The sequence below is a fragment of the Dipodomys merriami genome, unplaced genomic scaffold (genome assembly GCF_024711535.1).
Source record: "Dipodomys merriami isolate MVZ:Mamm:240054 unplaced genomic scaffold, mDipMer1.0.p SCAF_28, whole genome shotgun sequence".
NCBI classification, from domain to species: domain Eukaryota; kingdom Metazoa; phylum Chordata; class Mammalia; order Rodentia; family Heteromyidae; genus Dipodomys; species Dipodomys merriami.
In genome coordinates, this window is record NW_027204270.1 from 5,267,121 (window position 1) to 5,281,829 (window position 14,709).

General features: G+C 43.6%; 1 protein-coding gene across 2 annotated transcripts in view; it reads right to left on the reverse strand.

The window, feature by feature from the left end:
* Positions 1-14,709, reverse strand: part of Rere (arginine-glutamic acid dipeptide repeats) — a 402,127-nt gene that overhangs the window by 162,824 nt on the left and 224,594 nt on the right. For both annotated transcript variants that reach the window (XM_070037277.1, XM_070037278.1), the window contains 2 exons: positions 9,861-9,966; positions 6,722-6,818 (listed from right to left, as the gene is read on the reverse strand). In XM_070037277.1, the coding sequence (XP_069893378.1) occupies positions 6,722-6,818; positions 9,861-9,966 (203 nt within the window). The remainder of the gene's footprint in view (positions 1-6,721; positions 6,819-9,860; positions 9,967-14,709) is intronic.

Consider the following 14,709-nt stretch of genomic DNA (forward strand, 5'->3'; position numbering starts at 1 on the left):
GGTAGAGCACTTGCCTTGCATGCATGAGGCCCTGGGTTTGATTCCTCAGCACCACATAAGCAAAAACAAAAAAGCCGGAAGTGGCGTTGTGGCTCAAGTGGTAGAGCGCTAGCCTTGAGCTAAAGAGCTGAGGGACAGCATGCAGGCCAGAGTTCAGGGCCCACGACCGAACCCCCCCCCCAAAAAAAAAAAACTCAACAAAATAAACATACAAGTTCATGCTACTGTAAACATTCAGTTAAATACATCAATGGAGGGAAAAGGAGAGTCTTTTCCTACAGAAATTCCAATTTTAAGTGGCGCTATATCTCAAGTGGTAGAGCACTCGCCTTGAGCTGAAGAGCTGATGGACAGTGGCCCAGGCCCAGAGTTCAAGCCCCACAGCAAACCAAAAAAAAAAAAAAAAAAAAAGAAAAAAAAGAAAAGAAAGAAAAAAAGAAATTCCAATTTTATTAATAACATGGGAAAACAGAAAACTACTGGTTTAATTTAAAAGTGTCAAGGTCATTGAATGACACCAAGAAAGACTGGGGGACCACGACAGATTTCAGGACAATCATGAAAAATAACTACATGCAATGTAATAAGTCCACTGTTAAAACCCAGGGAGACCCTGAGTCTAGTGTATATGCCCATGCCAACTTCCAGGTTCTATTCACACTGGGGGAAGTTATGGGGAGGACACATGAAAATGTGCTGCATGTAACTTCCTATTGTGTTTCAAATTTAGCTTCAAGAAATTAAAAAAAGAATAGCCGGGCGCTGGTGGCTCACGCCTGTAATCCTAGCTACTCAGGAGGCTGAGATCTGAGGATCGTGGTTCAAAGCCAGCCCGGGCAAGAAAGACCATGAGACTCCTATCTCCAATAAACCACCAGAAAACCGGAAGTGGCGCTGTAGCTCAAGTGGTAGAGCGCTCGCCTTGAGCTGAAGAGCTGAGGGACAGCGCCCAGGCCCAGAGTTCAAGCCCCACGACCGACAAAAAAAAAAAAAAAAAAGAAATTAAAAAAAGAAAAGAAAAGCAAGAGTTCTCCTGACTATGAAGTAGACAAGCACAGGGACAGTGTCCTAGCACCTCCCTTCATCTTCTAGAAGGACAGTATGGTATGAAATGATGAACCAAAAAATAAATGCACTGATAGGCTATGGTGTCAAATAAAGTTCCAAGCCTGTACAGACAAAACAACAATGCTACAGGTCAAAAATATTTCACATGTAGCTGGGTGCCGGTGGCTCACACCTGTAATCCTTGTTACTCAAGAGGCTGAGAGCTGGGGATCGTGGTTCAAAGCCAGCCTGGGCAGGAAAAGTCTATGAGACTTTTTTTTTTGGGGGGGGGGGGGGGAAGGGGTCCGGTTGTGGGGCCTGAACTCTGGGCCAGGGCGCTGTCTCTCAGCTTTTCAGCTCAAGGCTAGCACTCTACCACCTGAGCCACAGCGCCACTTCCAGTTTTTTCTGCTTATGTGGTGCTGAGGAATCAAACCCAGGGCCTCACGCATGCAAGGCAAGCACTCTACCACTGAGCCACCTTCCCAGCTCTCTGTGAGACTCTTATCTCCAATTAATCACCAGAAAACCCGAAGTGGTGCTGTGGCTCAAGTGGTAAAGTGCTTGCCTTAAGCTGAAGAGCTCAGGGACTACACCAGGCCCAGAGTTCAAGCCCCACAACTAACTGACCAAAAACAAAGAAAGAAAGAAAATATTTCACATGTGAAAACAGAGCTGGGTGCTGGAGGCTCAGGCTTATAATCCTAGCTACTCAGGAGGCTGAAATCTGAGGATTGTGGTTCAAAGCCAGTCTAGGCAGGAAAGCCTGTGAGACTCTTATCTCTCCAATGAACCACCAGAAAACCAGAAATGGTGATGTCGCTCAAAGTGATAGCATACTAGCCTTGAGCAAAAGAGCTCAGGGACAAAGCCTAGTCCAAAACAAAGAAAGAAGACAATTCAGAAATAACAGCATGGTATGCAAAGCTCCAAAACAATTGTTTAGTGCTTCTTGGCCCTGAACTGGCAGAAAGTTAACTCTAAGACAATATGAATTCCTAGATCACATGATAGCTTGTCGTCTGACCTACTTGAGGATTTTTTTCTCCTGGCTACTGGAAATAGGGAGCAGCTAATCTGTAAACTGGAAAACAGATCAAACCTGTGACTATTTTTGATCTCCTTTGCTGCCTACCATGAATAATAGGTGACAACACATTTGTTTTAAGCTACTTTTTTTTTCTTTTGCTGGTAGCTGGGCTTCAACTCGGCCTGGGCACTGTCCTTGAGCTCTTTTGCTCAAAGCTAGCATTCTACCACTTTGAGCCACATCCCCATTCTTGGTTTTTGACTGGTTAATTGTAAATAAGAGTTTTATGGGGACTTTTCTGCTTAGATTGGCTTCGAACCCCAGATCTCAACCTTCTGAGTAGCTAGGATTGCAGGTGTGAGCCACCGGTACCAGACTGACAAGCCACTTTTGATGTCTTCAATGAATACTTCAGCAGACACTGTTACAAGAACACAGGAATACTTGAGATTGCTCCCCAGTAGGAGTTCTCAATCCTATCACAGAGCAATGCTCTAGATCAGGATTACCAAGAAAGCATTATCTGCCTCCCAACGTCTCCAGAGTTAACCACCAAATGAGGTGGTTTAAACCCAGGTATTTTCAACTCATCCCACTCCACCATATTTCATGCACATACTGCTGAGGTATTTAGAGTTGGGTGCTGGTAGCTCCCGCCTGTAATCCTGGCTCAAAGTGGCAGAGTGCTAGCCTTGAGCAGAAGAGCTCAGGGACAGCACCCACACCCTGAGTTCAAGCCCCAGGACCAAAAACAACAAAAACAAAAAAAGAAACAACAACCAGTATCTGTAGAGGGAAATAAGTAACACACAAAAAAATTGCAAGGCATACATGTGTCTGCTTGTTCTTGAAGCACAGAGATAGGTCCCTGAGCTAAATACTTCTCACTGTCTAAAGTACACATTCAACCAATAAGTGGTTGATAAGTATCATTAATAACTTTCATACTTCTTTTCGTCCTTTTACTTAATCGCCAGAGCATTATGAAAATGAAGACTTCTTATGCTTCTCAATGGGAGACAAAAAAAAGAGCAGGAAGTGTCACACCTACTATAACCTACTGTGCTGAATGCAGAGCCCAAAGGCTGCGTAAGGGTCAGGATTCTATTACCATGTCCTGTGCCCTGAACAGTCTGTCAAAAGGATAACCCAAAGGCTGACCAGCTTGATACTGATCCCAAAGCTATGTAGTAATCAGGATTCAAACTAAAGTGTTCTACTATCAATCTGACATTTCTATAATATCAAAATACTAGCCAAAAATACTTATCCTCATATACTTCTACAGTGGGGAAGGGCACAGCTAGTTCTGGGAAAAAGCTGACTTTCTGCAGGGAAAAGCTGCAATCTCACAATTTTTTAAAAAAGGCTTCAGAGATTTTTGTTTTCCTTTTGATTCATGGTGGCTAAAGGACACAGCACTCCCTCCTCCTTTATGACCTAAATGTAGCATCAGCTTGAAAGAAAAATTGAAACCTCACTTTCCTCTGGAGTGAATGGCATGGTCAGAGCCCCCTCAGAGTCAGCGTGAGCAAGATGAATCCTACACCTGCACCCCTTTGATCCCGAGAAGAATGGTACATTACCGGCCTTCCTTTTGGTTCACCATGGGCCTTTTCATTAGATTCCATTTGATCCCCTTTCATGCACCTACAGACAATTTCATGTGTGTCTCCCACAAAATTGAAGTCATTTTTGGTTAGTATTGGTTTGTATCCATGAAGGAAAGGAAAATTGTTTACTGAGACTAAACTGTGAAAAGAAAAAAAATCAGAAGAAATAGCTAATCCTTACTCCGTATCCGCTCTCTCACCCAAAATACGTTTAAGACAATCTGAAGTTAGGTGAAGAGAATAAGAATAGAGATTCCTAGCGGTACTACCACTCCATGCTGTCTTATGGGAGGTGATTTGATTGGCAAACCCTAAACCTCTGTGGTGCACAAGTGCTGCTGGGAACGTGGTGGTTGCTAGGCAGCAGTAAGCAACACACACGTGAGCAAAGACACTGGCAAGGGTCAGGGCCACAGCACATGCTCAAAGCACCTGCGTGGTCAGATCACTCAGAACGGGGACCACTATCAACTGGTGTCTGAAGGAGCTCTAGGTGTCACGTCACAGAGGGATGTTTTATCTGAACCCATCAAAACTGAATTGAAGATGAAACTTTTGAAAAAGAGCTCCCACTGGCCGGGTGCTGGTGGCTCATGCTTGTAATCCTAGCTACTCAGGAGGCTGAGATCTGAAGGGCAGGAAAGTCTGTGAGACTCTTATCTCCAATGAACCACCAGAAAACCGGAAGTGGTGCTGTGGCTCAAGTGGTAGAGCGCTCGCCTTGATCTGAAGAGCTGAGGGACAGTGCCCAGACCCAGAGTTCAAGCCCCACGACTAACCAAAAAAAAAAAAAAAAGAGCTACCACCTTTTTGCAACTTTAAGAGAAAATTCCACAGGATAAAATCCTAATCAGTAAGGATAACAGTCACGTACCTTGTAGAAGACCCTCCCTCCCTCCCTCAGGTGCCACTGTGGGCACACTCCAAGTTGTCATGGCCATTGCTAGGACAGTACTGTACCATTCCAAATCTCTAGGAGTGTGCACCTGGGTGTAAACCTATTGGTCTGAATGAACTAAATTCATCTCAGTCCAGCAAGAATACCTGTGATAAAATGTTAAAATGAGACCTAAATCTGTCAGCCAGGCACCAGTAGCTCATGTCTGTAATCCTGAAGATCATAGTTCGAAGCCAGCCCAGGCAGGAGAGTCCCTGAGGTGCTATTCTCCAATTAATCAACTCAAAAACTGGAAGTAGAGCATGGCTCTAAGTGGTATAGTGCTAGCCTTGAGCAAAAGAGCTCAAGGACAGCCCTGTGAGTTCAAGGCCCATGACTGGCAAAAATTAAAATTAAAAAATAAAAAAAAATTCTCCCAATCTGAAGAGGATTGAGAAATTCTGAAAGCTATTAGTTTTGAGTAATCCTGTCAAAACACACTGAATAGTCAGTTACAGGTATGTTTATGTCCTAATCCCTCAAATCACTTATGCTCACTAACAAGACAAGATCAGACAAGAAAAGAAAACAAATGCAAGCAAAGATAAGAGCTACCCAGTGTCTTAGCCAGCAATTCAATTGTCCTGTTAACCTAGCCATCCTCAAAGTCCTCGGTCCACAAGCAGGCTGAAAATTGCAAAGTGATCTCTGAGAAATATTCAAAAGTTGTGGGAATCTACAAAGTTCACAGACACCAGAGAGTCTCAACCTTTTCCTAAAGTCCTGAGAGAAGGAAAGGCAACAACACCCACTGACTGGCCAGCAGGGTAAGCAAGCTGTCTGGCCAAGGGCCAAAGCTGGCTCCTCCATCTGCAGCTAAGAGAACAAGCTTCACAGTTTTAAATGGCTGAAAAAAAATGTTAAAGGACCTATTTCCTTATAAGTGTCAGCACTCACTTATGAAGGATCTTTTTTGAACTTTCCCAAGCTTTCCTGAATGTACTGTGTTCATAAGAACGCCTGTATCATTTATATGTAATAAATATACATGTATGTAAAAGTATATAGAAAAAAAAGACCTATTTCCTGATATGTGGAAATTAAATGAAACTCAAATTTTAGTTTCATTAAAAACAAAGTTTTGCTGAAGCACGACCTCCTCATTTGTTTGCGTGCTGCCGGTGCCTTTGCATACCAACGACAGAACTGAATAGTTGAGACCAAGGCCATATGAAATTTATCTAGGCTCAAGAGTTTGCCAAAACCTGCTCCGTAATAACAGTTACTGCTAATGTGCCCGGAAATAACTGGCTTTAGCTGTGTAACTGCACAACAGATTCCAGATGGTTGTACTGAACAGCATGTGAGAACGGAGAGAGACATGACTATACATTGCTGAAATTAAGCTAAAGGCTAGCTAAATCCCAGTGACTTTAGGAAACCAAACAAATCAAACACAAAAGTAAACAGTTCTTTCACCACTTTATTACTTATTATTTCCAGTGAGGACAGGGCTTTCGGACTGTTAGTTATACGAGGTCCAGAGCCTCCCAAGTGCACATGCAATGTAGCAGGACACATGGTGGACTTTTTTGAGAGGACATAAGACACCCCAGGCGGCCATGCTCGCGTTTGCTTAAGATGGTGGGACTGGCTGCCATGTCCGCTTATTGTCCTACCACAAACCTTCACTATGTTCTCCCTAGTCTCCCCTCAGCGTTTGGAGTGGGAAATTGTTTGGACATCCAGAAAGTGTGAAGTTAGGGAGTGAAATCACCATCGCTCTGCCTTGTTCTCAACCAGCATGCTGCTGGCATTTGCTCTAGCCGTTCCACACCTTTCCTAGTAGCAGGGTGCAATCTTCACAGAAGACCACTGGAATACTTCACCCTAAATACTTGAGCAAAGGCTACTAAGTTTTTGTTTTCCAGCAAAGAAAAATGCAATAAAACAGCAAGAATAGAAAACAAACTAAACTAGACGAAAGACAAAGAGGCAAAGCCAGATTAGTAATGACACTGGCAACTTCTGAGCCGTCAACAATGCTGAGGTGATGCTGAGTGCAGCGCTGGTAACTGGGGGATCCGATCGGACATTCCCCCCATCCTCAGCAACTTCTTCCTCACCTGAGACACTCGCGTCTCCAGAACTTACCTCAGGGCAGCAGCATGGTATGTGTCAACATAGTCGGAAATGAAGAGCTCTCTGTTCTTAATTACTGGGTCTGTAATGACAAGTTCTCTTCCAGAGTCTGTCAAGAAAAAAAAAAAAAGTTAGTTAAGAAGATATTAAAACTGAGCTTCACAAAACAGATAGAGAAGTTTTGCAAAATCTTTTTTTTCCAGTTCACCCCTCCCACTCCCACTCCCACTCCCAATTAGAGGAAGCTCAGTAAACAACCAGGACTGGTTAACACCATAAATGTGCAAAATATGACAAAAGAACAATATGTAGAAAGAATAGTAAGAACAGTGAAGTTTTTAACAACTGATAAAGAATCTTATTGGATATGCTATGTTTCATTATATCCATATACTTGGCTAAGATGTAGGAAGAACCAACAAGATAAAGAAAAAAGGGGGCTGGGAATGTGGCTTAGTGGTAGAGTACTTGCCTAGCATGCATGAAACCCTGGGTTCTATTCCTCAGTATCACATACACAGTAAAGCCGGAAGTGGCCCTGTGGCTCAAGTAGCAGAGTGCTAGCCTTGAGCAAAAGCAGCTCAGGGACAGTGCCCAAGGCCAGAAGTGCTAGATGCTGGTGGCTCATGCCTGTAATCCTAGCTACTCAGGACACTGAGATTTGAGGATCACAGTTCAAAGCTAGCCCAGGCAGGAAAGTCCATGAGACTCTTATCTCTAATAGACCAGTAAATAGCCAACGTGCAGCTGTAATTGTTGTAACCTCTCTGTATGGTATCTTCACAATTAAAAAAAAAAAAAAAGCTCAGAAAAAGTGTCCAGGCCCTGAGTTCAAGCCCCAGTACTAGTGATAGATAGATGGATGGATGGATGGATGGATGGATGGATGGATGGACAGACAGACAGACAGACAGACAGATAAAGAAACAACTATCACAAACCAGCAACTTGTAAAAGACTACAAATAGTGATCTTATCCACTTTGTGTCTTTTTATTTTTTATTTTGTTTGCTAAATTCTCCAAAATAAAATGACAAAATTAGAAGGACTAACCAAGTTGCTGTTTTAAATAAGAAAACAGTATTTAACTAATATGTCTTTATTACTTCAAAAGAGGGTCTGGGAAGGTGGCTCAGTGGTAGAGCACTTGCCTTGCATGCATGAGGCCCTGGGTTCGATTCTTCAGCAACACATAAGCAAAAAGAAAAAAGCCGGAAGTGGCGCTGTGGCTCAAGTGGTAGAGTGCTAGCCTTGAGCTGAAGAGCTGAGGGACAGCGCCCAGGCCCAGAGTTCAGGCCCCACGACCGGACCCAAAAAAAAAAAAAAAAAAAAAAGAGTTTTAGGCAGGTACTGGTGGTTCATGTCTGCAATCCTAGCTACTCAGGAGACTGAGAGCTGAGGATCAAGGTTTGAAACCAGTCTGGGCAGCAAAAGTCCATGAGACTTTATCACTAATTAATCAGAGAAAAAGCAATGTGGCGCTGTGGCTCAAGTGCTAGAGCACTAACCTTGAGCAAAAACGTCAGGGACAGCACCCAGACCCCAAGTTCAACTTCCAAGGACTGGAATGGTGTGCAGGCATGCATAAGTAGTAAATACAAGAAAAATAACACTCTTCTTCTAAATGGTTTTGGTGTTGTTTATTGACTGAAAACCTGTCAGCATATACAGTCCAAAAAAAGTACTGTGATTCTAAGAGCCTGCGCACTGCTCCCAGGCCAACAGAGGTACTCAGTCTCATCTCTACACTCACCCACATCTACAGAGCCAAACCTGTCTCACTCAATGGTGTGCTTATCTAGCATGAGACCTCCTAGCCCCTAGCAAGAATCAACTAATCGTGTGTGTGTTTGTGTGTGTGTGTAAGAATTACACACTTTCCTGACCGGATTATCTATGAACTATGATCCTGAGATCTTAGCCTCCTGAGTAGCTGAAATTATAGGCATGAATATCCAGTGCCTGACAAGAATCAATTTTTTTAAAAAGCCATTCTATACCTGTACAAAAGTAACGTACATATGTATAGATCCCCTGACAAGTTACTGACAAGTAAAAGAAAATATAGAATAAAAAAAAGCTGCCTAGAACACCTTTCAGTTCTGAAAAATCAACTATCACACCAAATTCCATAACATCATTCAAAAAGTTTTGCTTTGAAAATTCAAGTTCAGTAGCCTGAATACAGGAAAGCTAATACAATTACTGAAAAGGAAAAGAAAGGGGCTGGGAAGGTGGCTCAGTGGTAGAGTGCTTGCCTTGCATGCCTGAGGCCCTGGGTTTGATTCCTCAGCACCACATAAGCAAAACGAAAAAAAGCCGGAAGTGGTGCTATGGCTCGAGTGGTAGAGCGTTAGCCTTGAGCTGAAAAACTGAGGGACAGCGCCCTGGCCCAGAGTTCAGGCCCCACAACCGGACCCGCCCCCCCAAAAAAGGAAAAGAAATACAATTTTATAAAGGTTTTTCTTTTTCTTTTTTTTGGGGGGGTGGGGGGAGGGACTGGTTGGTCATGGGGCTCAAACTCAGGACCTGAGCACTGTCCCTGAGCTCTTCTGCTCAAGGCTAGTGCTCTACACTTTGAGACACAGCGCCAATTCCAGTTTCCTGCTAGTTAATTGGAGATAAGAGTCTGACACACATTCCTGCCCCAGCTGGCTTTGAAGTGTGATCCAAAAATCTCAGCCTCCTGAGTAGCTAAGGATTATAGGCATGAGCCATCAAGTGCTTAGTCTCCATAAGGTTTTTGATACTAGCTATTCGTCAGTACTTGAAACAAAATATGTAAAGAACGAAGTGAATGTTAAGCCACATTTCCAGAACACTTGGCTGGCACACATGCGGCCCTGGGCTCAATTCCTCAGTATCATATAAACAAAAAAATAAATAAAGGAAATAGAATGAAAACAGAAAAAAAAATTTTTTTAAATTAATTACTGTCATTTCCGACGAGGAGCTATCCTCATTTGAGGGGAGGGTTCTCCTAGCACGGGCTCAGAGGTTTAAAAACAAAGAGCTGGGGCAGAAGCAGCCAGGAAAAACTCTTTCTCAAGGAAGTTTACCAGAGTGGTGATAGCCACTTAAAGGATGTCTTTAGAAAGACTGTCACCCAAAGCTAAAATGTACAAGAATTAAATCAAAGAGATTTACTTACCGTTTTCATTATGTCGATCCTGAACCAAATGCTGGTACACTGAATCTGGAACTTCAGACTGACGGTAGTACCATTTGACGTTCATGAGTAGATGGTCCCTCTTACTCTGAAAAGGAAAATCTAACAGCATTAGGAACAGGATTGCAGGCGCCTGCAAGTGCATAGCATACCTATGATTACAAGGTCCTGTAAACAGATGGATGGCCAGGCCGATGGGGAGAAACCACCATCACCAGGACAGGGATTGTAGGGTCGGACTGTATTTTTTTCAAGCACCTCAGTCACAACACCCTCTGACCTTACCCCTCCCAACCTGCTCATTTCAGGAAACAGAAGAGACCAATCTTGAAACTGCTTCTCTGCCAACCTGGTAGCGTGATCAATACTACGGTTTTATTGAACACACATACATGGGTGCATCTTTTTCGATCTTAATCCTCAGCCATCTTGGTATTTATGACTGGAACACACAGCTGAGGCTCACTACGAGCCTTTGTGTCACGAAGAGCTGACACCAAGTCAACTCTCTCCAAGGGTTGCTTATCATAGACGCTCTTAGATTCTCCCCCAAATGTGGATCTGTAGCTATTGCTGTATGTCAGACAAATGACATCCAACATGGATGGGGATGAAGAAACTATGGCCCACAGAGCAGCTCCTGCAATATTTATCTTTGAGTCTCAAGAAAGCAAACAGAATCGCTTATATAGAAGTACTGGCACATCATGCAGAGGCTGATCAGCACCATGCAAATGTCTGAGGACGGTTAACAAGAGGTTCTCTGAACGTTAACTTTGTTCTTAGTTCATTGAGAGCAATAAGGGATCAAGTGCTACCATTTAATTTGAAGGTTATTCCATGCCAGGCTGAGAGAGAGCTCAACAGGGACTACACTGAGTTTTCCAGGGTTCATAAAACAGTAAACTCAGGAGAGCCCTGGACAGATCCTCCCCCCAGAGCTGAAGGCTGGGTCAGCCCTTTTGGTAGCCCCTACCTTCTCTCCCAGGTCCACTGGCCAGAAATCCCTGGGAGCTAAAGTTAAAAAAGTGCCTCAAGTTCATAAGGATATAGCTAAATCCTAAAATATGTCAACAGGCCTCATTAATGGAGGGAAATGGAAGATATGTCTTGCTTTAGTGAGAGGTCATAAATTTAGTCTACACTAAAAGGTTGAGAAGGGTTGAAAACATCTCTGCTAAAATACTTAAGCCATTAAAAGAACCGGGGGGGGGGGGGGGGGGGGCCGGGGGAGAGCACACCTCTCATAAATATGAACAGGGATTTAAATGTGTTATAAGTACCTAGATTCTTACTGTGCAATTCACTATGGCAAATACCCATGCCTTACAGAGACAGGCATCACCAGTGGCTTGAATAAAACAGACAATTCTACATGATGAACTCTTTAGCTTCATCTATTTTGTGCTTTTGCGTGCGTGCGTGCGTGCGTGCGTGCATGCGCGCATGCGGGCGCCAGTTCCACAGCTTGAACTCAGGGCCTAGGCAGGGTCCTTGAGCTCTTTTTTGATTATTTTTTTATTTGTGCTGGTTCTAGGGCTTGAATTCAGGGGCTGGGCAGGGTCCCTGAGCTCTTTTGCTAGTACTCTACCAGTTTAGCTACTTCTGATCCTTAATTGGAGACAAGAGTATTCGCAGACTTTCCTGCATGGGCTGGCTTCAAACCATAGTCCTCAGATCTCAGCCTCCCAAGCAGCTAGGATTACAGGCATAAGCCACTAGCACCATGCATTTTACACTTTTTTTTGGGGGGGGGGGCGTGGTCATGAGGCTTGAACTCTGGGCCTGGATGCTGCCCCTCAGCTCTTCAGCTCAAGGCAAACACTCTATCACTTGAGCCACAGAGCCACTTCTGGTTTTCTGGTGGTTTATTGGAGATAAGAGTCTCACGGACTTTCCTACCTGGGCTGGCTTTGAACCACAATCCTCAGATCTCAGCCTCCTGAGTAGCTAGGATTACAGGCGTGAGCCACCAGCACCCAGCCTTTATTTTTTAATCATAAAAACTGTTCAGTACTGTCTGGATGGAAACTGTTCTTACAGTTTTGTTTTGTTCTGTTTCTTAATGAAAGCAAAACAAATGTTAAGAATAAAACCTTGCTCCAGCACTTTGAGATAAAGAACATGGAATTATAATAGGTAAGAAAGCCTTCATAGCACAAATCCCAAAGCCACCACTTCCTATGCATTTGTCTCCACAGATTCTCTGAGTCTCTCCTTTTCTTGTAAAATGGTACTAGTTAAACCTACTGAAAGAACTTAAAAACTAGTATCTGGAAACAAGCAAGTGCTTAAAGAAATAATCCATCTTTTGTTAGTAGGTGATAGCAACTAGTGCTTCACAGGAATCTCAAGAACTCTGCTGACTAATACAGAAGGATTTTCTCCCAGGAACAGGGTTTCACGGAGGGAAGGGATGACACTGATCTCAGATCACCCAGCTACTAGCAAAGGTTCTCAAGCTTGCACTGATGAGTTACTGAAGGCAAGCATGTGAGCGTTCGGACCCAGCAGCAGTCCTGGCAACAATGTCTGAAACATCACCCTGTGTGTTTCTGCAACACATCCAAGATGCCTAAAAACCCAGAGAGCAACAGAAATATTTTCTGATACAGTAACTGGCAATGTACCCTGCTTATGTTTCTGAACCAAGACAGTGATTCTTGGAAACCTTTGGCTCTGCATTTTTACGTTTCTTCTAATCCAAGGATACTTCCTGGTCACACATTTAAAAATGACTACTTTGGTGATGGTATTCAGTAGACACTCTGTGGAAAATGAACTATGCAACTTCTGGGCAGGGATGGGGTGGGGGGAGAAGCTTAGGGAAAACGAAGGCAGGGGTAACACTGCTCAAAAAGAACTGTACTCATTGTCTTATTTATGAAATGGCAAGCCTCTGTTCAACACCTTAATAAATAACAAGATTATTTTTAAAATTACTGCTCTGGTTTGTTTGTATCTAGACTTACAACTCCATGTTATACATTATCTCAGCAGTGGAAGGACTTTGGCATTCTTAGTGTAGTAGCACCTGGCAACCAGCGAGTGGCAGTGTTGTGTTTCAAAAAGACTAAAAATCTTTGCAACAGGACAAAGGTAGAGTCAGGCTAACCAGAAGTTTTAAAGAATTTCAGCAGCTGCCACAGGTACAATGTTTCCAGGCATGTAAGGAATTTAAAAATTCAGCATCTAAAAAGGAAGACAAGTGTGTGGTTCTAAACTGAAATTACAAACTATAATACTACATTTCTGCCTGAAGCCACTAATTCAGTCCTGCTAGTATCCTGGGAAGTATGAAATGGAATAAGATGATTCTAGGATCTCTGCAGAAAGGTCATCTTGGCAGGAAAACATCTACTACAGAAGGGACCCCACTGCCCCTGGCTCCAGAAGCCACTTCAGCACTGGGGATTGCTCAAACATTAACCACAGGAAATCCTCATCAGATTCCTATTCCTTGTAAATCAGAGATTTTGCCCCCCCCCCATCACAGAAAATTAAAGCCAGAAATAAACAGGATAATCTGATCCAACAAACTTTCAAGAGTAGTCATTAGACTCTTTTTGTTTTGTTTTGTTTTTGTGTGTGTCCGGTCCTGGGGCCTGAACTCCCTCAGCTCTTTAGCTCAAAGCTTGCGCTCTACCACTTGAGTCACAGCGCCACTTCTGGGTTTTTTCTTGTTTGCTTATGTGGTCCTGAGGAATCGAACCCAGGGCCTCAGGCATGCAAGGCAAGCACTCTACCACTGAGCCAACTTCCCAGCCCATGTTTTTCTAATGCTCATTAAAAGTGTCATTAGACTCTGGACTTCACAATTTACTATGCTGTGTAACTCTGGGCAAATAACTTTTCAAATTCCCTCTGCCCCCTAGTGTGGTTCCCAACTCACTAGATTGAGATGCTTTACTATATAAATTGAGTGGGTCTGGAGTTGGGGTCATGACTCAAATGGGTAGAGCCCCTGTCTTGCCTGAATTAAATCCCCAGTACAGTCAAAAGACAAAGTCTATTGAAGAACTACTAATTGAAGCCAGTAATTGTGGTTTCTTTTCAGTGTTTTACTCTGCCAGGCACCAGTGGCTCATGCCTGTTATCCTAGCTACTCAGGAGGTTGACATCTGAGGATTGCAGTTTAAACGCAGCCCCAGCAGAAAATCTGTGAGATTCTTCTCTCTAATCACCAGAAAACCAGAAGTGGAGCAGTGACTCAAAGTGATAGAGTGCTAGCCTTGAGCTCAGGAACAGCACCCAGGTCCTGAGTTCCTGAGTTCAAGCCCACAACTGACCTCCCTCCCCCTCCCCCCCAAAAAAAGTACAGATGAAGATAGTAGTAAAACAATCATATACAGGATTTTTCTTTTCTCTGATTCAAAATTAAGTTAGTTCTGTACAATAACCACAAGGGGGAAATGAGCTCTGTGGGAAATGAAGGCACAAGTGAATCCACTTCTTTATAAGCATGGCTCAAGTGGTAGAATGCCTGCCCAGGGAGCGGGAACAAAGCTCTGAACCCAAGCCTCAGCTGCTGGGGTTCCTAGGCAACCTGCCTTGTTATTTACTAGTGAATAACTGAAGGATGGCCTAAAAGCCACTGTGGGGATAAACGACTGGTCTACCCAAGGTGCTGAACCACAACGGAAGGAGGGCAAAGCACCCACCAGGAAGTGCACATGGCCACCATTTCACTTTCACACAAAAGCAACGCTGCATACATTGGGACCCATGAGCTAGCGAAGAACCCACCCAACAGGAGTGCATTATCTAACTGCTTGCAGGAAGTTTCCAGAACACAGAAGTTGTAAAGGTGGAAGGAGAGGGTTCAGGTTAA